The sequence below is a fragment of the Malaya genurostris genome, chromosome 2 (genome assembly GCF_030247185.1).
Source record: "Malaya genurostris strain Urasoe2022 chromosome 2, Malgen_1.1, whole genome shotgun sequence".
Classification (NCBI taxonomy): domain Eukaryota; kingdom Metazoa; phylum Arthropoda; class Insecta; order Diptera; family Culicidae; genus Malaya; species Malaya genurostris.
The window spans coordinates 108,938,051-108,961,865 of record NC_080571.1 but is presented as its reverse complement, the minus strand read 5'-3'; the positions used below and the strand labels follow the sequence as shown (position 1 = coordinate 108,961,865).

Below are 23,815 nucleotides of genomic sequence, written 5' to 3'. Positions count from 1 at the left end.
TGAGCCATTCGCGAACGGATAGTCCATCTCTAGTTCTGATATTGTTGGCGCGAAATCGGTCCGTTCAGAGATTTCGCGCCAACAATATCAGAACTAGAGAAGGACTATCCGTTCGCGAATGGCTCAAAAGGACTAGTTCTTCTGGAAGCGTTCAACTGGCCAACTACTACCACACATTTAGCTGTTTATCAGGTGCATATATAGGAAATAATTCAATACAATTACATATATAGGAAATAATTCAATATTCATTACTCTCTATATACTTATTACGAAATAAAATCGGATTGAATTATAAAGGGTGATTTTCTAAGAGGTATAGGATTTGATTTTCAAAACAATAAAACACAAAAACTATGAGAAAATTGATGAAAAATCTATCGGAATCGATAGAACGATCAATATAATTTAATGTTTGAAAATAATTTCATGTAAATGTTGGCCGTGGCTCCGCTGTAGATGGCGCAACGTCTTATTTTGGCACATTCTCTCCAACATTTCGGCCGGTATTTAACGAATAATGCCACCGGCCCATAATCCACTTCAAACAGTGACAGTAGGATGCATTGACTTCTGACTGGTCTTCACTCCAGATCCGGCAATTTTGTTTGTTGACGTATATCCATTCAAATAGAAATGAGCTTCGTCGCTGAACACAAATAAAAGAGGGAATCTTACTCCAACTTTACCAGCGCCCACTTATGCTTAAATTACAGACCAAACGATGATTCATGATTAAATTATAGACCAAACTGAACAAGTTTGACAATGACACAAGACACGAATCACGCGTGATGTGTCAAAAACAGTTTTGCCAAAAAGATACCAACAAAACATCACCCTTTCTAAGCAACATAATAGGCGTATTGACTAATGAGATGACTGTTAGTGCAATAGTTCTGCACCTTCATTATGTTCAGAGCATTTGTCTACAGTTTTGTGCAAATAAACTATTGTACATAAATCTTCCTCACGCAAAAAAACATTGAAGTGTGATCAATACTAATTATCTTAGCGTTGAATCAAATGAATAATTAACCAATATCATATTTATTTTCATCTGTTTCCACAGGAGAAAACAAGACGAGGTGGCTACACTCGTCGACTCCATCAGACAAAAGTCTGAGCAGCAGAAGAAGTCTGGGATTGAACTCGACGCGACTTGCCACATTTGCCTCAAAACCAAATTTGCGGATGGCATCGGGCACATCTGCAATTATTGCAACATTCGTTGCTGTGCCAAATGCGGAGGCAAAGTCACGCTGCGTAACAACAAGGTTAGTAACTGCCATCTGCTGTTTTCTGGTAGCCACTACGGTTGCTGTGACTGGGATGGGATAGGATTTCACAGACCGAGAAGAAAGTGCGTGGAAGTAAGCTTCGTCATTTTGGGGTGGTACGAAAGATTTGGCATGAGATAAGCCGGAGGATAAAAAAAAACTAGTGATAGACAAAAGATAATAGTCTGCTTCATTGTTGGCTGGCAGACGTTCATTCAAAATAGCAGGCACCAGAATTTGAGGCGCCTTCGGCGTCGAAGGGATTTTGCCCACGATTTGGCGTTAACTGCGCTAGCACGTGATAGACAGATAGACAATGCGATGAGATGAAATTGTTTATTTCATTTTTTATCGGAGAATGAAGAAAGACATTTTCATTATTTCTCTATTGTTTTAGTTTTTCCAGCGTCTATATTAGTTTTCTCTGGAAAAATATAAGTACAAACTAGATGGAATGTTTGCATTTGCTATTTCATATACACGCTATTGCAGCCGTGTGCTGAACATGTTCTAGTAAATGTTTGCGGCAATCACTGCAAAAGGAATAACACTGAAATCAACAATGTACTCTAAGCCTTAAATTAGCTTGTGAGGTTTTCAAAATCTACCACTTCATTTAATATTTAAAATGCGCTATAGCGCTTGGAAGCACATGGAATAATGGGTACCAGTGCGTATGCTGTTAGCAAAGTTATATGTTTTCTACAGTACGTGACTGAATATTTTGTGTTTGCTTAGCATGTACTGTCAGTCTTAATGCGTCTGTTGATGCATTGAAAAAATTCAGGAAATTCTGCCACAACTTAAGCGGGGCATTCTATGAAATGTTTAAAAAAAAGATCAATTCTCTTTATTTTGTTGTACAGGAACAAAAATAAAAATCAGGAAACATCTGTTTGGAGTATTCGTTAATAGAGGGTAAGAGAAAAAATATCAAAAAAATCATATTAGCTGGTATATTGAGAATCTCTAGAGGCTGATTAAAAAGGTGTCTTTCCATTGACACATCGTCTGAAGTTGAACTTTGATTCATCCAAATGATGTTTCAAATTGATGAGAAGTCTCACATAATGAATGAGTGTTAAACAATCTGCAACATATAACCATACCAACATATATACAACGAAAACTCAATTTACGCCCAGAATTGGGTGCTCAAAAAAAAAAAAAAAAAAAAAACGTCACGGTATTTCAAATATTCAGCGTAAAAAGGTGTTTTCAATTACATTTGATTTTGGTATAAATAATACACAAACCCTAACTACGTTTCATACGCAATAGAATCTGAGTATATTCTGAGACTATGGAAACCCATGTTCCAATATCCAAGAACTACTTGGAAATTATTCTCATTAAATACACACTCATACTTTTAGAACTACACATTGTTTATTTGTCTACCTCGATCTGTTCTAGGGATACTCTCATTCATTCAAGAGCTTCTGCAAGAACAGTTATTGGGATCTACATAAAGGCTATAGCAGAATAAGCATGTGAAATCTGCCCCCAAAAAAAATTCATATTGTTATACCACATTCGAAAGGTCATAGACTGGAAACAATTTTCTCAAAGTTTCAACCCTTTAACTGCCATATTGACGGAGTTGCATAAACTACTATAGCAAAGCACCATGCGTTTCCTTTTAACAGAACTTGATGGGAACGCATGGTCGACTTTTAATTATTTTGTAGAAAAAATCAAATATTTTGGTCGTCTACATTTTAAAAAATATGAAAATATATCACTTTAACATGTCAATTCTTTATCTATCACTAAAAAATCCAGGGTGGTGCAAAAATTGGAAGAGGGAAAAAATATATTTCAAAATTTTCTAGTATTTTTTAATGGAAGAAATACATATTCAAAAATTTTGAAAAAAATTGTAAACCTTCCCCATAATGCCTTAAACATGCCTGATTTTTTTCAAATTTTTCGGAGGAGCAGTTTCTTCAGAAATCAAAAAAAAAATAAATCAATAGAACCACCCTAGCTCCGTCAATATGGCAGTTAAAGGGTTGAAACTTTGAGAAAATTGTTTCCAGTCTATGACCTTTCGAATGTGGTATAACAATATGAATTCCCTTTGGGGGCAGATTTCACACGCTTATCCTGCTATATCCTTTTGCAATTTAGTTCAAAGTCGTGGAGCTACATATTGCATGTTGTTTTTGGTTGATCCAGAGCATCTACAACAATCCTATTAATTGAATGCTGTATCATGAGTATATATCGTACAGAAGAATCCCACTTTTGTCATCGGTTACAGTGGTAGATCTCAAGGCCTGTAATCATGCAGTTTTTGGATAACCTAGAACATTTATAATTAGCATGCTAATTGCATGTGAGCATGGACTGTGTACAAGAATACTTTTAATTCACTTTCTTATGCTGGTAAGGCCTTAAGGCCTTTACTCCAGGCAGCTTTTGGGTGAACCAGCATGTCCTCATAATTTATCCAAAATGATCCCATTAGTTGAATGTGATACCACGGGTATGGACCACAAACAAGAAACTTACTAATGTCATCGGTTACGTTGGTAGACAATAAGGCCTATGTTTCAAGGAAGTTTCGGATGAGCAAAAACTTCTACACGGATTGAGCAAGAACTTAGGGTCCAGTTTGGCTAAAAATACGGCTATTCATAGGTAATTCTTATTCAGTGTGTGTGTGCATTTAGAAAGCTGAAATCGAATTGATTTATAACAGATGAGCTTTCAGATTGTAAATATAGAGCTATGAGAATTTTCGGTGCTCTTATAAGGCAATTTTACAGACATTATTATAGCATACTGGTCGTCTGGGAAAACGCGTAGAAAAGTCGTGTAAATTAAGGTTCTAGTGTAGAAGAAAAACAAACATTTTTTGATGTTCGTGTTCACTGTGAGAATAGGCGGTTTCGAGAAAACGGGCTTCAAAGTTTAGGTGCTTTAAAGGAATGGCTGAGCGCGAGTAAATTCCAAGATCAATATCTTCGGAAGTACTTGAAGTTTGATTTTGGATGTTTGTAATTATGTTCTCTGACATTATATCTATCGAATGAAGTAACTTTAAAATAAGTCAAATTTTTGTAGAGTGATCTTTTAATTCACTGAAAAAAACTTGATTTTGGAGGTCTCTAATAAACAATGCATCATATAACGACACTAATGCCTCTAAAGCGTTCATGTCTTAGACATGTTTTCTTGTTTAAACATGATCTACAACTTTTTTAAAGACGCATTGTATGCAAAATAATTTTTTTAACTCACTTGTAAGTGGATTAAGGGGCGGGTAGGGTCTAACACTTTTGAAAAATCACTTTTTGCCTTTCTTATATAGAAAGGTTATACAATCACTGTGAAAACCGAATTTTGAACCGAGGCCCGGAGGGCCGAATGTCATATACCATTCGACTCAGCTCGACGAACTGAGCAAATGTCTGTGTGTGTGTATGTATGTATGTATGTGTGTATGTGACAAATAATGTAACTCGATTTTCTCAAAGACTACTGAACCGATTTCCACAAACTCGGATTCAAATGAAAGGTCTTACGGTCCAATAGATTTCTATTGAATTTTATCTCGATCCAACTTCCGGTTCCGGAATTACAAGGCAATATGTGCAAATATATGAGAAAATGCGCATTCAATTTGCCCGGTTTCCGCTTCCGAACGCACCGATAATAGTAAAGAAAAGCTTCAAAAACGGAACTCACTTCGATTTCTCAGCAACGGTTAAATCGATTTTCACAAGTCATGATTCTTTAAAGTGTTTTTAAAGACACTGGGCAATTTCATCTAGATCCGACTTCCGGTTCCGAAATTATAGGGCAATGAGTATCAAAACTTTTAAACTGTCCTACCAAATTTTGCAAAATCGATGCGCAACGGTACGCGCTGATACGGAAGAAGAAGAAGAAAACGCACCCACCTAGCGTGCTTTGTTCAGTTTTGTATAGCGTGCAGGGTTGCCACATTCAAATCTATATTAAGAGCAAATTCAACAGCTGCAGGATTCATATGGGTGGTCTATAATATAACAGAAACTGAAACAAGCTTATCCCCAGCAAGCCGTTTTAGTTTTATTTTTTCGAGCAGTTCTACTGTCAAATTTAGAACTGGTATACACTGCCGTTCTATTTTTTATATATTTGAAACAGATAAAACGCTGTTGGGGCTGGCAAGTTATTTTGTTATAATTTATAGATTTAAATTTTAAAACTGACATAAATAATGCATCTAGCACTAGAACACTCCTGAACATGCCCTAACTTGACATAACTGATTACAAATTGAAAAGGTGATGGTAGTTTACAACAAAGAAATTTTTTGATGTTATTCAAATTTGAAAAAAAAATCTTGACAGAATCTTCTAGTAATAAAATACATAAGTAATATGAGAAAGTCATCATTACACCACTAGGTGGATTAAAAAAGGTTTTTTTTATATTTTCTTATAGTAAAACATTTCATGAAAATTCTGTTAAATATTCAAGTATATCGGATCAAAACTCAGTAAGTTATGGGCCTTTATCTTTGCTTATATCATACTGTGAAGAAGAAAGAGCTCGACGCACAGGCCCAAGATTTCGGCTTCAATTGACCATAAAACTTGACAAATATTCTTGAAATGTTTCATTATAACAAAATACAAAAGAAAAAGTATAATGTTTTCAAAATGTTAGACCCTACGGTCTCCCTAGAGTAATAAATTGTTTCCTTCGATTTTATAGACAAAAACCTTTGAACTCGTTATTCTTGAAAGCAGGTTTTGAAAGTCCGTGTCCATCGTCGGTCAAAAACTACTGCACGAATTTATTTCAAATATTGCACACACTTTCCACATGTAAAATGCCACTCCCCAACGTTTTTTTTTTCGTTGTTTATTACTTTGAGGAGGTTTTACAAATACAAAATGGCGGATGTTTTCGTGAAAAATCGTAGTTCTGACTTAAAACAATCACCAAAAGGTAACAAAAAATTAAAAAATCCAACAGAAACGTTGGGATCTATAAACACATCTACTCTATCTATGCTGCTTTGATTTATTGACTTCGGATTAGTCTGCGTTGAGGTACAGTGGACATCGCAAATCATGATTTTTATGAAGCGTCCTCAAAAAAACCTCTTTACCGACTTGTTCCTCAATATTTTTCCACGAAAAAATTATAACATGTTGTTCGAATGATGCTTTTTATTAAGCAAAACATGTGAATTTATTTTGTTGAACGATAATTCTGTAAAAGAAACGCGAAAAGTTATGATTTTTTTCATCATTTATATCCTAACCCCCTTGACAATTCTTCTATATTGCACAGAATAATAGCTAAAACTATTATTTCTCAATCTGAGCTGAAAAAAATATCGAAAAATACAGTACTATTCTGTAATATTCGAAAGAGAAAGTGAACAAAGAGAATCTGTTATTTGCGCTTGTCAAAAATAAAACTCTAGCTTGATGATCTCAACGCGAAGATACAAAATATTACTTCTTTTCTACGAATTCGCAGATTTTGAACGGTTTTGACGGCTTGCAACGGGTTTTCGATAAATTAAGATTTTGTATCTGTTCTTGCTGTCACAAAATGAGTACATGTGCAATTGGGAAAATGGGTAAGAAAAAGTTCACCTCGGTATTGCTGTTCCACAAATGAAATGGGTAAAATTTCACTTAATAATAGTTGAAAAATGTTCAGCAGATTGAGATTCTTTAAAAGCGTTCAGCGAATATCACGGTGGTTTGATTTGGTATCAGTTTAAAAGCAAAGGATACTTTTGAAACAATGGATTTCATACAAAGAAGGAGTGGTAGTTATGAGTAGTCGATTATTAAGTATATTTTCCTCGATTGCACTTCCCTTTATCTTTTCAATATTTACTTCAGAAATTGATACTCCCTTCGATTGCTTGATTATTTTCGCCTTCCTCATATAAAAAGGTTATGCAATCACTATGAAAACCAATTTTTGAACCGAGGCCCGGAGCGCCGAGTGTCATATACCATTCGACTCAGTTCGACGAGTACGCAAAATGTCTGTGTGTGTATGTGCGTATGTGTGTATATAACGTTTTTTTGCACTAACTTTTCTCGGAGATTGCTGAACCGATTTTCACAAACTTAGATTCAAACGAAAGGTCTCGTAGTCTCATATAAAATTCCTGAATATTATTTGAATCCGACTTTCAGTTCCGGAATTATGGGGTAAAATATGCAAAAAAATGAAAATATGTTTTCTAGCTTTTGTCAAAGATGACGCGACCGATTTTCACCAACTTAGGTTTAAATGAAAGGTTCTGTGGTACCATACGTAATTCTTAAATTTCATCCGAATACGACTTTTGGATCCGGAAATATAGGGTAAAGTGTGTTATAAATTTTATACCATCACTGAAAAGGACGAAAAACCGTACACGGGAGAAATCCGTTACTGCTGTTATGATTAGAAAATCATGAAACCAATCATTTTAACTTAGCATGAAATCATGAGAAATAACTCTTCTCCCATGAAAATTAATCATGGTTCGAAAATGCGTTGCTTAAAGAATGCAGTTCTTTCAAAGCTCGTAACTCTAATTTTCTACCCGGATATCACATTGAACCCTCTGCCTCAAGTGATGTGATAGATTAATAGATTAATGGTAAAGCAGACATTGAAAAGCAAGACCTACTGAGAATGTTTACTTGATCCTGAAGTATGTTATTTAATAATCGTGTTGTTTTACCAACATAACATAAAAATAAAGATAATGAACCGAAAATTGACATCATAAGAGACATTTTTCATTTGACAAACATCAATGTTACATTTTGTTCGAGTGTATTCTTACATATTTGATGTGATCGTTGTTGCTAGAATAATATTCCGAGAAATAGCGTTTAATTCGATTGTGAATTTGGAACACCATCTAACGAAAATCAGAAAAATAATTTTTTCGACCACTTTGATTAATTTGTTTCATAGATATAACAACACAAGCTGTATTGATGCACCTAAATATTATGAATAAGACGATTTTTTTGCAAGAATTCGACATAAAGTTTCTTTTTAAGAGGCTTGATTCACTCGTGTTTTTTCATTTCGTTCGTTTTTCTGAAACACAAAATCAAAACTGAAGTAATGAACGCAAGTAAACACGTTATCTCTTGCGTCGTCGTTTTTCAAAAACAGAATATTTTAATTTTAAAAGAAATTTGTCGTGCTTTTCACTGAATTTATATTGCAAAAATGACCATCGCTGCAAAAATCACACATAACGCCGGAATTTATGTTTCAAAAATTACCATCGTAGCAGAAACACTCCTGAAGTTATACCCAACAACTTCAAGTGCATTACGTTTAAATTTCATCGAAATCAGTCCGAATGGATCATGATCCGAGGAATTTTAATCATGGTGTATTATCATAACATGAAAATATATTATTTTCCACAAATCATGACTCGTTTTGCTCATTTCTAGAATCGAAATTTTGCCCGTGTAGAAAAATTTCTACATCGACCTCAAATCTTCTCCAATTGATAGTTTTTATCGGTAGACGGTCAAACAAACCGATTTCGGTTATTCTATTAACAATCGAAGAAAATTATTTTAAAGAATACCATAGTATTATATACGATAGTATGATTGATATGAGAAAGGCACCATTACACCACTAGGTGGATTAAATCAGGGTTTTTTTTAAATTAAAATGGCATACTATCAAGTTAAAAAAAAAAACGTACGAATTCCATTAATTTATTCAAACTTGCGATTTTTGCCTGCATAATTGAATCTAACAGTAAACGTTCGGCTGATCATGAGTTGTGTTCTTCATCCATTAACAGCGAAAAGGGCAGTGTAACATGCAATTTTCAATCGTTAAACAACTTCAAATCTGTTTCAATTTTGTACTCGAAAAGTAGAACTAGATCTCAGGGTTGCGATTTCTAAGTTTAAGTCGTAAATCTAAAATAGATCAGCTTATAGAAAACAGCATTGTGAACAGCCTATTTGCGAACCCTACTCAATTTCGCGAAAACTATTTATTTGATGAAGCTACCCTGGGTCAGTTTTAGCTTTCTCGACCGAAAACGACATAACGACTTTTGTTAACGCAGAAGAAACTAGCATCCAGTCGACGCCGTTCTGTTGATCAAATGTAATTCTAGACTCACGGGAAGGCATGAGATAGAAACAGCGCTTGGTTATTGCTAATCGATATACAAATTGTATGTCGGATCACTGAAGAAAAATAATTAAATGACTAAATGTAATCTTTTCAAAAGTTTTTGTGCTTCAAAATATTTTTTTTTCTTCCTGAACAGGTGATATGGGTGTGCATCGTATGCCGAAAGAAGCAAGAACTGTTATCCAAAACAGGCCAATGGATAAACAAAAGTACCAGTCCCGATGGGATCGCTCGTCGGATCGATGGCGATTCAAGGGTAATTCTTACGATATGAGCCCCAATCCGACGAGGTAGCAGGCTATAGGCAATATATTGTTGTTTAAAATGTTTTTTTTTATTTTTTTTAAATTCCTTTACACTAATTTGATCACTGCCACTATGCACGTCCTACACGTTTGCCAGAATGTATGCACACATGTACGTATTTCGGCTACTACTCATGATCATCATCAGTGTAGTGCAGTTACTGAAATATGTTGTTGTATATCCACTACATGGTTAGGATTGTGGACTTTTGTGAGTTGTAGATCTCAAATTAGTGTAGTTGAATTAAAAACAAAACCCTTAGGTGTATAACTAATATTGCAAAAAGCTACAAAATATTGCCTGCTGTAGACTACCTCGTCGGTTTATGACTTTTCTGTCAGATCAGGATCGTGAATCGTTGTCTGGTCATTTTCTAGAATCTTCCCCATCCATCGCTCGATCCACTCGATCCTTCCGACAAACGACCAAAATTGGAACGGGCACGAAGTGCTGCCGAGAAAGAGAACGATCCCATGCAGCGTTCGGGCAGTCAACTGCGGCGTCAATACTCGCAACAAGATCCATCGCCACGCCGGATGTCCCAGTCGGACAGTGGAGTGGACATATCTACCGGACAACCGCAGGCGCGCCTACCGATGCCACGGATGCACCCCCAAGCTATTCAGCATCAGAGTTCATACGGGCAGTATTCGACACATGCTGGGCTTCCACAGCCGCCAGTACAATCGATGCCCTATGGACATCATCAGTCGCACATGACACCCCAAGTGCAGATCACTCGACCAAGCGGCAACGCAGGGATGAGCGGATATGGTCAAGATGATCCTAGCTACTACCAGGTATTACAATCGACGGTCGATATCTTACAGAGTTCTAATTCTCTGTCGTTGTTTTTTCACATTTCTTTTCTTAGGGAGAAATCGAAGACTTAATGCGCGCACATCCTCACTTGGTTCATCCTCGACAGCAGCAGCACTACGCAGAATCGATGCAGTCGGCAGCACCAAGCTACGGTAGTGGAAGCAGCAGTGGGATGGTGCTTTCTGCCGAACCAACGAAGAAACATAAGCGCCCGATGGGCAGTGGTCCTTATCTTCCGCAGCAACGATCCTTCAGTAGCTCCGACGAAGATATCCGCTCAACACCGGAGTATGAAGGTCAGTGAACTGTTTGCTGTCATTTAGCCTATCTGTACAAATGCTATTTAGTTTCTCTTAAGTTTTATTCTGTACTTTTCTTCACTAATCTCTGATTTGAAATATTTTATTCTTAATCCCTAATTTTACCTGAACGAATTATGTCAAGTGGTGGGGGGTTCAAAACCGTGTGTAGGAGTAATTTTTTCATACGACATTTACTTAACGGTAGACAGACGAGTTAAAAGAGTTAGATAAATCATTTCTGTGAATGAAGGAGTGTATGAAAGAAGGAAAAATGATGCATTGAATCCTATTGATTAGGTGTTTCTGGTCTATTTTCAATAAGTCTCTTTTTTTTAATTTATTTGATAGTACAGTACATGATTTTTCAATTACTTGAATTCATAGATTTTTTTCTGATTATTTCCATGATTTGAATTACTGTCCATAAACTACAGTGAGATCTGCAGTCTCTACTCGATCCATTACCTCTATGGGAAAGGTGAAAATAGGTCCATTCGCTTCAAGTTTCCCGTGGCATTGTATTCGAAGTGAAGACATTGTATTCGATTTTATCGTAATTTGTTGAGCAAAAGTCGAGTAATCCGCAAAATAACATGCAAATCTTTTTAGATGACTATTGGTACACTAACCCTATACGCAAAAAAAATGAACTGTTGGGTAATTTCCAGTGTTTCTAAGTCGAAGCTTTTGGTTCCATCCATTGTTACATGAACAAACATTTATCATTGCAGTGGTTTTACGTTAGTTTTAAAGTGCGGGAAAATGTTTTTATTAATGCTCCGATAAACGAATTTTACGAAAAAACCGGCTTAGATATATCGGTTTAGGAGATGTTTGAAGTATGTTGACATGTATTTTGGCAGGTCGAATCCTTTAAGGAGTGTATCGAAAATAAACTATCCACAAATTTTTCTTTCAAATTATGATAAAAAACGATATTTTATTCAAACTAAGAATTGATCTTTTATTGTACGCGGTTAAACTTGAGCATAATGAAAACCGGATGAAAATTAATTCACGAATTTTCGAACTTTTGATCGAACGCTCTTCATCAAGTTGCGACACTTGTCCAGTGTTGCATCGCATTTTTTTGGACGCTTGAGCTAAATATTGTTTGAACTCCTGCATGTTCCCAGCTGCCTTACCAGTCTTCTTGAAGGCCCTCTTCACGATTGCCCAGTAATCTGAGCATAAAAAACATTACAAAAAAATGCGTACAACACAAATGAATGTGGATAGCTTATTTTCGATACACTCCTTATTCGAGCTCAAGATAAAATTATTGGTATGGAATTGTCATAAATGGAATTAATTTTGAAGTTATGGATTTTCGGTTTCATAATCTGGATAAGCAGAATTCTAAAATTAAAACAAATTACTCCTTAGAACTTTGAATAATCACAGAATGAAGGTTCGACTTAGTCAGTTGGTCAATTGTATTTACAGTTGATAAGAGCAATTAAGAAATTCTAAAAAGCTAGTTGTTCCTTGTTTTTGGAAACACGTAAAACAAGATAGAAGACTGGCAAACAGAAGGCAAACATACAGAAGACAGTAAAATAAAAACAAATGACAGGCAGAAGACAGACAAGAGACAGACAGAAGACTGACAGAATACAGACAAAATAAAGATAGATGGCATAAAGAATAAAGATGGAAGAAACGACGGAAGACATAAGAAAGACAGAAGACAGACAGAAGACAGACAGAAGACAGACAGAAGACAGACAGAAGACAGACAGAAGACAGACAGAAGACAGACAGAAGACAGACAGAAGACAGACAGAAGACAGACAGAAGACAGACAGAAGACAGACAGAAGACAGACAGAAGACAGACAGAAGACAGACAGAAGACAGACAGAAGACAGACAGAAGACAGACAGAAGACAGACAGAAGACAGACAGAAGACAGACAGAAGACAGACAGAAGACAGACAGAAGACAGACAGAAGACAGACAGAAGACAGACAGAAGACAGACAGAAGACAGACAGAAGACAGACAGAAGACAGACAGAAGACAGACAGAAGACAGACAGAAGACAGACAGAAGACAGACAGAAGACAGACAGAAGACAGACAGAAAACAGACAGAAGACAGACAGAAGACAGACAGAAGACAGACAGAAGACAGACAGAAGACAGACAGAAGACAAACAGAAGACAGACAGAAAACAGACAGAAGACAGACAGAAGACAGACAGAAGACAGACAGAAGACAGACAGAAGACAGACAGAAGACAGACAGAAGACAGACAGAAGACAGATAGAAGACAGACAAAAGACAGACAAAAGACAGACACAAGACAGACAGAAGACAGACAAAATACAGATAAAAGACAGACAAAAGACGAACTGAAGGCAGAGACCTACAGAAGACAGGCAGTAGTCAAGCATGGAGAAAATAGACAGACAAAAGACAGACAAACAAAAGAAAAATGAAATGAATTCTAACAAATATTAATATATAGAACTCTGTTATGGTGTCCTGGAATCACTGATACTGTTTTGGTTGATGAACATGGAGTTACTTATTAACTGCAATGCACTGGATAATGGAACAATTTTCATATAAATTTTCCGGCCAACAACCGCAAATGGGACCACTGCTTTGTTTGGGTCATCTAAACATGCACGTTGTCGCAAAGAGTAACGTCGAAATTTTTCAATGATGTTTTTTTTTGTTTTGAATCTAAAACCGGATCTGTGCGGACCCGTTTGTGTATGAAATAGTGGCTATCACACTGCAGTATCTTTTGTGGGTATCGTTCATAAATTATGTGTTGTTATAAATTTCTTCATTGACGTTATTATTTTTACCATCATCGTAGTGATGCTGCTCAGGTTGCTGCACCGGATGGCACGCTGCTGTTGGTTACGTTTTTATCGTCATCCCGATCAGTTCGTTGTTATCGAAAACTTGTTCTCTTTTATGTTTTACAAGGTTCGACAGGAAAGAAAGACAAGAGCACATATTGCAGTAACAGCAGCAAAAGAAAAAAAAAAAAAGATTGTGTAGTCTGCTGACCATCTGAACCGTTGGTACGTGTGTTGGACTTTCGAGTGCAATTCGATGGGAACGCGTGGTGATTTGTTGCCTTAATTCTGCTGGAGCTCGCGCAATACAGTGCCTGTGGGGCGGGCAAAGCAGATGAGCATAAACGTTGGAATACACATTCATTGACAAACCATTTTTCTCTGACAACGCGGTATTGGTGAGGTGTCGTTACACAGAGGAGCGCAAGGCTAATGAATGTTTAACAATGACCTTGGATAAGGGATGCTGAAATCAATGTGAGAGAGTTGCGATTTTCTCAGTTTGATTTCGATGTAATATTCATTCCGGTAAGTGCGGTGTTGCATAACCGTTACTGCGGTATCGATCAAATTAATCAGTTTCGCTCGTCGTAGAAATAAAATCCAATGTATAAATGTGGCGAACTGTGCGTGCTTAGAAGACTTGCTTACATTTTATACGCTTTGATGAGGGTGTTTGAGCTCCTTGTACAGTAGCGTTACGAGAGAAAGGAAGAGGATGAGCAAACCACAGGCAGGAGCAAATCCGCAAACTGATTGTCACAGCTGGCACTCACGAGTTACACCACTAGGGATGTACAATTTATATCTATTATACTACTATTTAGTATTTGAAAATCGTGTTAGGAATTTTAGGCTTGATCATATTGACTTTAATTGATGACTTCAAGTAGAAGACATGGAAAGTTTTTATGTACTGCTGTTTCGAGGGACTTTTTTTTTGTAAGAAAGCGAATATTTTCTGTTAGATGTAAACGCATTTGCAGTTGTGTCTCGTGCAGAATTGGAAGAATATAAAGAATCGCATCCATAACAACTGACTGTCTAGTAAAATCTATACAGATGGAGAATGTGGTTTGTACACCTTGACACCTCATCCCAACTAAACTCCAATCCTCACTGCAATGTTTTGTTATTCACATAAACATCGAAAAGATCACTCATTCAGACTCATAGAGCTCTATGCAACAGTCTTCTAGGTGCCACCCAGCTTTCCTTCAGTAATTTAATTTCACTCTTTCTGGAAACTGTTTTCTATTTTTGGTTCCTCACATTAATGCAGTTGAACTATGTTTATTCGCTAATTAGCGCGCTACTCCTGGTTGAAAGGATGTTTCTATTTCGAGAGAAAAACAGACTACATCCGGTCTTTCCTGTGCAGGGGATTCCTTCCCTGAACATTACATGTTTCATAAATGTCGATAGTCACAAAATGAAATTAGTAACTTCGCTTGGAATTATAAGGGTAATGAAAAATCGAATCGTAATTTAAACGATAAAGAAAAAAATGAATAAAATCGAAGTTTAGTGGGAAGTCGTGTTTTGTTTTGAATACCAAAAATGCGAATACGAATCAAATGGATGGTTCTGGTTTTTTGATGTTGAAGAATCTTAACTCTGGACCTGGAATTCTGGAGCTGAATTTTTGAGCCGAATGCTTGAACCGAATTCTTAAACTCAATTTTGATACTGTATTCTGGAACTGAATTATAAATCTGAACTCTGGAACTGCATTCTGAAACAGAAGGCTAGATATGGATTGTTTATCTGATCACTGAATTTGTGTTCTGGAACTTGATTCGAGATGAGGATTCTGGTTCGAGACTGAACACCGAAGTTTGGATCCGGCTGCTGGTTTGCAACAGAATTCTGATCCAGAATTAAGTTTTCAAATTCGGATCCAAAATCCAGCTCCGAAACTCAGTTCTAGAATCATGATCCGGAACAAAGTTCAAAAATCATCTAAATCTTGAATTCAGTTAAATTTATAGAATTATGGAACTGTATTTTGGAACCAAACTCTAGATCAGCATTCTGGAACTGAATTATAAACCTGGATTCCGGAATGCATTTAAGAACTGAATTCTGGATCCGATTTCCGGCCCTGAACTTTGGTCTCTGGTTCAGAACTCAGGTTCAGAAATCTGGCTCTAAATTTGAACTCCGATTTTGTGAAGAAGTTCTGAACAGAACCTCAGTTTCAACTTCAGCATTCTGTTTCACAATTCAAATCCAAGTCTAGAATATATTTCCGAAATTTCCGGGTCCAGATCTAGAATCAAAATCCTGGTTTATAATCAAGTTCTGAAATTCGATTTCAGTTCCAGACTTCTGGAACTCGATTCTGGCGCTGGATTCTGAACGAGGTATTGAATTTCAGAGCTGGATTTAGGAAAGAAATCTGTCCGTGGAATCTAAAACTAAATTTTGGAACTGAATTCTAGAATTGGATTTAGGACCTACGCAGAATTTATAGAATTGGACTAAACTACGCAATGAACTTAGCATCAAAATCGGGTTATTTGTGGTCATGTCGTACAACTGAAAAATATATTCCAAGCTGCTGATCTTATCTCCGATGACTTAGAGAAAAAATATGTTGATACGTTAAATAAAATACGAGATATTCACGATCAAAAACTTATCAATCAACCATATGGTAAATTATGAATAGGCGCCCAATAGTAACGTGAGACGTATTCACGACAAAAATGCGAATTTAGAATCTATCAAAATGTAAACCATCTCTAAACTGATTATATTCACTTTCGATTTGCATATTTCAATAGATAATTAATTCTAATAGTTCTTTAGATAACATTTAGATCCATTAGAAGGGCTGCTTTGCATAATGTTCCCCATCGTTGTTCACTGTTCGTTGTATTTTTCTCCAATGCAAACGACCAGCAGCAGGATGACGAAATCGCTCCTGTTTGAAGCGAAACTGGTTCTGCGAATGTTCCACAAATGATTGAATACTGAACTGAGCTCTGGGCCTGAGCCAACCGGCTAGAATGAAGGAAATATATCAAATGCCATGAGTTTTCTTCTTTAATACTCGTTGATACCAAATATTTCAGAGAACTTTGATTTTGAATTTTTTGTGATTATTTTATACAACTGAACAACAAGAGATATTCACGATCAAAAACTTATCACTCTCTCAGAGGGTAAATATTGAAAAGGCGCGCCATAGTAAAGTAAGTCGTATTCACGACAAAAGGGTAACGGAATTCATCTAAATTCCAGTAGTCATCTCATATACGAAAACCATAAATTAGAGTGAGATCAGCTGTCACTGTTTGATCTATTAACTTTAAGGGTAAGATAAAATTAGATGAGTTCGTTTCGAATTTTTTCTTTTCTAAGGTTCCAAATAGGTAGTTACTATCGACTGTTACTCTTCTTTAGTATTTCAATTTTGAGCATTTTTCCTCTACTTTTCAAAAATCTTAGTGCCATCCTGCACATTTCTGCACCACACAAAAATCAGAATATGTGCTAAACTTAAACGTGTTGATCATGTTGGGTGTTTTTTAACAAATTTTGAATGTAAATGTTTTCCAGAACTTGCATAATTTCATTATTTTGAGCAAATTTGTCCTTAAATAATGATTCTTACATGCACTATTTCGTCGTTGTTAATGGTAATTATGAACTCTTTAATCTATCTAGCAAGTTTTTGAAATGGAATGGAAATTTTCAAGCATATTTGTTAAATTTGATAGGAATATGTTGAGTTATTTCAGAGTTATGCTGGAAAAAATAAATATGCCAAAATAGCAGCACTTCTTATATATATACATTAGAAAACCGAAATATTTGGGGGTTTTCTAACTTTTATATGGGGTGACATCATTGTGGAGCGGTTCAAACTTTTCGGAGGAATCAAGAAGAATAAATAACTGCAGTTGAGACAAATTTTCGTAGAAAACGCGAAAAAACGTGACACAAATATTAAAAGACTCTGAATTGCAATGAGCTTCTGGCAGCTTTCAGGACTTCTGGTTTTTACTGCTACTGCACTAGTTTGATGCCTCTGAAGACGTGACAATGCAGAAGATGTCAACGTTTGCCAAAAAAATGCACGATTTGGCAAGCAATTTGTTTATGTAGAAAGCGTTGCACTCAATTTGTGACAACCGAGACGATCAATGGACAGTTAAACATAAAGGAGTGTTTCCGAAAGAGTCTACTTACACATCATTTATTGTCATTACTCGAAAGATGTTTCGAAGTGGTACAAGGATAATGAGGTCACTTTCATGCCTAAGGATTTCAATCCCTCGAACGCAGCGGACCAGATGAGAAGTACTGTGCATTGAAAAAAGTCGAAATAATTTTCAAACAGGACGTGTCAGCAGTAGTGTTTAGCTGAAGTTTAGATATTCAGTCTGTTGCATAAGTGCGTGGTCAATGTTATGAAAAAAATGAAAAGACTCAACACGAAAATTCTTTTGAATATTATTTTATTAGATCTGAAACTTACATGCAAATATATTAATAGCAAGTCCAATCCTCTTCATCGTTAATAATGGCTTGACACCTTCGACCATACTTTGAGCGAGATTTTGCGCGTGTTCTTCTGAAAACGATTTCCAAATTTTGTGAATTCGGCGAACAAGCTGTTTCAAATTGAGTATTCGGTTCTTCCCAAACTTCATCTTTATTTGAGCTTTAATTTGAGTCCAAGGTCACGACACCATTTTGCTCCTTCCATAAGCGACAGGCCTTGCTTCGATGTTTCGGGTCGTTGTCCTTCTGGAGAATCCAATTGTCATCCAAATGTCTATATGTGTACGATATATTCGAACCTTTTTTGGTCAATTTTGAAGTACCATTGCGCAAAGCTATTGTCGGATTCTTTAAAAACAGATCACAAATCACATTTTCGTCTTTTTCCGACAATACACCGACCGAACCGCGATTTGGAAAGTCATCGAAATTTTTCACCGATTCACCCACTTACTCACAAACTGTTTCGACTTTTGCATGTATTTCGCCGCCGCAGCTTGGGTCATTTTGGGATCTTAGAAGTGCGAAGCGTACGCGGTACTCATTTTGGACAAATGCTGAGATCGAGTTCTAAACAATAGTCAGCTGATTTATTGTCGCATTGCATGAAGGACACTACTTCCTTCTGTGTTTTTGGTTATCATCTCATCAAGAGTATGAAATGTAGTCTGGGGTTTCATTCATTGGACAATTCAAGTGACGAACATCCATACAGTGGCGTATCTAAAGGGGAGGGGCGAAGGGGGCATTCACCCCGGGCGCAACGTTTTTACGGGGCGGCAACTAATCCTTGGGACCTTTTTTTTTCTTTTTTTTATCGACCAATAATCTTTCCAGAGATGGAGTGTTTTTTTTTGCTCACTAACCACTCTTATTTTGCCCCGGGCGCCAAATTTTCTCGGTACGCCACTGCATCCATATGACCATTTTAAATCGTACTTGTTGAATAGTTTAATATTGTGATTTGATATGAAACATTTACTTCCGGGTAAAACGTAGAAAGTTCAGTACTTTGAAGTCGGAGATCATCACCATCTTTGGCGGCCTTATTTAGACTGTTATTTTTCCATGACAAACTAATATTTTAGAATACAAAAATTCAACGGTGTTCCCTAGAGAAGCATCCATGCAACATTGAGAATTTTTATTTGAAAAACGATCGGGTAGTTTTTGAGTACACCTTCTTGTGGTAGATAGTATATCTGCTCTTGTTGGTGGATCAATGCATAGGGCGCTGGTCTTACAAGCCAGTTGTCGTATGTTCGAGCCCCGACTTGGAAGGATTCTGTTTAGGCCGTGGACCATTTCGCAAATTATTTTATCTTATAGTTAAAATTTTGTAGTCGAGCAGTTATTTTTGATCGAGTAGTTAAATTTTACCAAAACTGCTGCCCATTTCAATAATTGATGAATGGGAAGTTATTTGGATTTATTTTGCACTGCAAATAAATTGATATTGAGAGGTCCCCGGTAACCAATAAGCACATACTAATGCCGTATTATGGCAGCAAATAGTTCCTAATTGGTATTTCAATCGCACTTGAGACTAAATTAAGGCCGACTTTGGAAAAATATACGACTATTAACAAATAGTGCCTATTTATGGCTGGTGTGCACTATGACAGCTGAATTCTGATTGATTTACAACAGATGAGCTTTCAGATTGCACAGCTATAAGCATTTTTGGTGCTCATAAAAGCTATTTTAATGCCATTATTAGTGCTTACTGGTTACCTGGGGTATTATAATTGCAGTACAGAGAACGTACGAAAATCTTCGAGAAAAACTGACTATGTTTGATAATGTTTACAAACTTTTTATTGAGATATTCTCTATGGCTAGTAATTTTCACAACAGATCTGAAAATAGAATTTTTCGAAAGTTTTTTTTTTCAGTGTCAGAAAACAACTATCGATTTGTTAAAAATATTTATGCTTTCGAGCAGGATTGTTTTCGGCAACGGCGAAATAATTGCTCGATTGTCAACTTCAACTAAAAGTTAGAATAATTCGAATTAGAATAATTCGAGAGATGATCCACAGCTTTAGTATCAGTAGGATCGGATAAGAATCGGCTGTGAAGTCTGTTGAAACAGATAGACCAAACTCAACAAAAGGAATGTTATGTCAGGACTTTGCTTTTAGAAGGTAGTATAAAGTGGTATCGAGGAAACCTGTTTCAAGTTTTCAAAGTTGACTAGCTGTTACAAATCGACATGTTGATAATAAATCCTGCCAAGATATGCATTTTTGTGTTACAATACATATTAAGACTGGTCTAGATTATAGATTAGGCAAATGAAGAATTATGGAAGAAATCATTAGTGTAGTGTTCCCCTTGAACTGATTTTCTTGAATTTTGTCATACCTCAGCAGTCGTTATCGAGCAGCCTAAATAACTCCATCTGTAAGCTATAACTCGCATTACAACAGATTACAAAATAACTTGACCAAAAAAGTGTCTTTCAATCACATCAAAATACGATCGGTCGGGCTTGTTATACTAGTATTCTCTAACTTTACGTTTACTTACCTACCTTACCTAACAGCTATAGTCCTGGGGTGTCCTTTGCTGTATCAGGAATACGTCTTCACATAACTCGGTCCATGGCTGCAGCCACTCAAGACACGGATGCTTCGGAGATCACCCTCCACTTGATCGATCCACCTTACTCGCTGCGCGCCTCTTCTTCTTGTACCAGTCGGGTTTGATTCAAGAACCGTTTTCACTGGGCTGTCGTCCGACATCCTTATGACATGCTCAGCCCATCGTAGACGTCCGATTTCAGCTGTCCGTACGATGGATGGATCTCCTAGCAACTGTTGCAATTCGTGATTCATACACCGCAACAGTTGCTAGGAGATCCATCCATCGTACGGACAGCTGAAATCGGACGTCTACGATGGGCTGAGCATGTCATAAGGATGTCGGACGACAGCCCAGTGAAAACGGTTCTTGAATCAAACCCGACTGGTACAAGAAGAAGAGGCGCGCAGCGAGTAAGGTGGATCGATCAAGTGGAGGGTGATCTCCGAAGCATCCGTGTCTTGAGTGGCTGCAGCCATGGACCGAGTTATGTGAGCCATGGACCGAGTGAGTTGCAATTCGTGATTCGCACGAATCGATCTCACGTGCTCTCGCCTAAATACACCCAAGTGATCACTGGCGCGTGATGCTGAGCGAACACCTTAGTGAACTTCAATTACTAGAGAGTAGATCTGGCCTTGCTATGAAAAAATTTGGAGGAAAATGAAAATTCAACGATAAATTGATTTTTTTTTAAAAGATATTTTTTATTCAGGCCTATTTGCGTACAAGCTTTACGTGGCCGATTGAGCCGGTTTTTTTAATAGATTTTTTTTTTGAGTTGGATCTCGTTGTCACCCTTTTTCTAGGGGAGAGGAGCTTCCATTTCCCTCCTGCGAGGATTGAGGGGCACTTCGTTCGTGGTTCGTCTCGTCATCCATTGCCACATCGATGGTATTGTTGTTGGTTTCATTGCTAGTTACTGGAGATGAGCCTTGTTGTACATTGTTTGCAGTTGCTGGTTGGTTGGATGGTAAGTGGACAACTGCAGCTAATGCACTTTGTTCTATAGGGGATACGTTGGATGGTTTCGTTGAAGGGGATGGTTCACTGTTGTTGGTGACTGTCACAGGTGTACTGGGGTTGCTTTGGGTTGGTGTGACGGAAGCACTGTTGTCCTTTGGTGTAGTTGTCTCCTTGTCCAGTTTATCACATGGCTTACCGTAGTGAACAGCTTTTTGACAATACTGACATGTGGCCATCTGATCGTCATAGGTAACAAGTGATTTGCACGGAATTCTTGTATCTTGACCGAAAATCACATAAGAAGGTATAGGCTTCTTCAAGTGTATGCGTAATACACGTACGCCATTTAGAATACCGGGGAAAAAATTCTTCCACTTTTCTTTTTCGATAGAGAGAATCTCTTCGTATTGGGACATAGTTTTGCGAATATAATAATCGGTGACGCTTGAGTGAAGATCATGCACACGCACTTCTATAGCACTATCATCCATATATACTGGAATGTTGTACCTAATGTTCTCGTGTTCCACATAGTGCACATTGTTATTGTCTTAAGCGAATTGAATTGCATCCAACTCTTTATAAAAATGGATATAAACAATATTATTCGTCTTATTGCATTGAAGTAAATGCACACGTTTAATGTCCAGCTGCATTTGCTCCTTAAGCAAACCTCCAAGTTCTCGTATCGAAGGTCGAATTTTTCACTGCCTGAAGTCAACAACAATTGTATTCTTTCGTGTCGGCGGTAGCTTTTGTTCGTTTGGCTCACTCATTTTCGAGGTCTATTGTTCACTACCCAATACTGTACTTGGTTTCTTCTGTTTCCAACGTAAGCGGTTTTGTTTTATCGACTGACTTGGATGAGATGTAAACCCGAACTGATAAATTGATTTATTTTGTTGATTTTGCGATACACCAGAGTGTTCACCGGCGTGTTCACATGTAGAATTTCCTCCTCCCAAATCTTAGAAATCATCCAGTGCAGCGCTCTAGCCAGTGCCTATCCTCCAGGTTTGAGTAGCTCGCCTGGTAACTGGTCATTGCCTGCGGCTTTGTTGTTCCTTAGCTTGCCGATCTCCTCACTTATCTCCGACAGATCAGGTGCTGGGAATCTGTCGTCGGCTGAGCGTGCACCCAGATTGATTCCTGTGCCGTTCTCTGTATCTTGTGCTTCACCATTCAGATGCTCGTCATAGTACTGCTTTCACCTATCGATCACCTCACGTTCGTTCGTAAGAAGATTACCACTAGTCTTGTGTGCTGTACGTTTAATGGGAACAAATTAAGTTCTGAACAGCATTACCAGTCCCAGTCACTTCGCAATGCCCAATCACTTTCTTATGATTTTTGTTCTCGCATTCCTGATCCACCTTACAATAGTGGCAAGATGCCAAATCGGCTCAAAAAGCTACAGAGCTCGTGCGATTTAAGATGGAAGGAAGTTGCCTTTTTGCTGATACTCGATGACGTAAAATTGTTTGATAATCGTTCCTAGGGGTATGAAAATTTTTCTCTTCAAACCACTTTAAAAGGTGCAAAGAGTCTGTCAAACCAAGTAACCAAGTTAGTTTTAGTGGAAGTCGCCAACTCAACAGCTTGCCGTGTTGTAATGTGGTATGAAATTCAAGATCAGGAAACTGTTTGACATTTGTCTCATAATCCATAACCACGCAGTCAAAGTTTGTTAGTTGTACAGCTTGTTGCACTTAGTTTCTTGACTTTTTCAGGCTCATCACGGATGTAAACGTTCGGGTTTCGCCTAATCGGCTTAAGCAATGCATTTTGCTGAGTTTTGAAATTATCGTTCCGTTTGCCACCAAATCCTGGGTTCCGATCGAGAATCATCCGATCCCGGGAGTGTTTTGAAACGCGAGACGGATTTTCCACACTTTTGTGGAAAAGCTGCATTCCAGAAATGAACCCGTTTTTGGCTTGGAGTCTGTACTTTGGTTAGAAAATTCGCATGTATGGCATGTGTTTAAATGTTTAATTGATGTTATCATCGATTTATTTTTTTGTCGGAGGAAAATGCTTTCGTTAATAATGTTGCTGAAGTAAGAACTCCAGTCG

The 23,815-nt window shown here is 37.3% G+C and overlaps 1 protein-coding gene across 7 annotated transcripts in view; it reads left to right on the top strand.

Moving 5' to 3' along the window:
- LOC131428555 (regulating synaptic membrane exocytosis protein 2) overlaps positions 1 to 23,815 on the top strand; it is a 146,688-nt gene that overhangs the window by 34,463 nt on the left and 88,410 nt on the right. For all 7 annotated transcript variants that reach the window (XM_058592595.1, XM_058592593.1, XM_058592599.1 and 4 more), the window contains exons 3-6: positions 1,073 to 1,277; positions 9,565 to 9,684; positions 10,112 to 10,534; positions 10,609 to 10,852. In XM_058592595.1, coding sequence (XP_058448578.1) covers positions 1,073 to 1,277; positions 9,565 to 9,684; positions 10,112 to 10,534; positions 10,609 to 10,852 — 992 coding nt within the window. The remainder of the gene's footprint in view (positions 1 to 1,072; positions 1,278 to 9,564; positions 9,685 to 10,111; positions 10,535 to 10,608; positions 10,853 to 23,815) is intronic.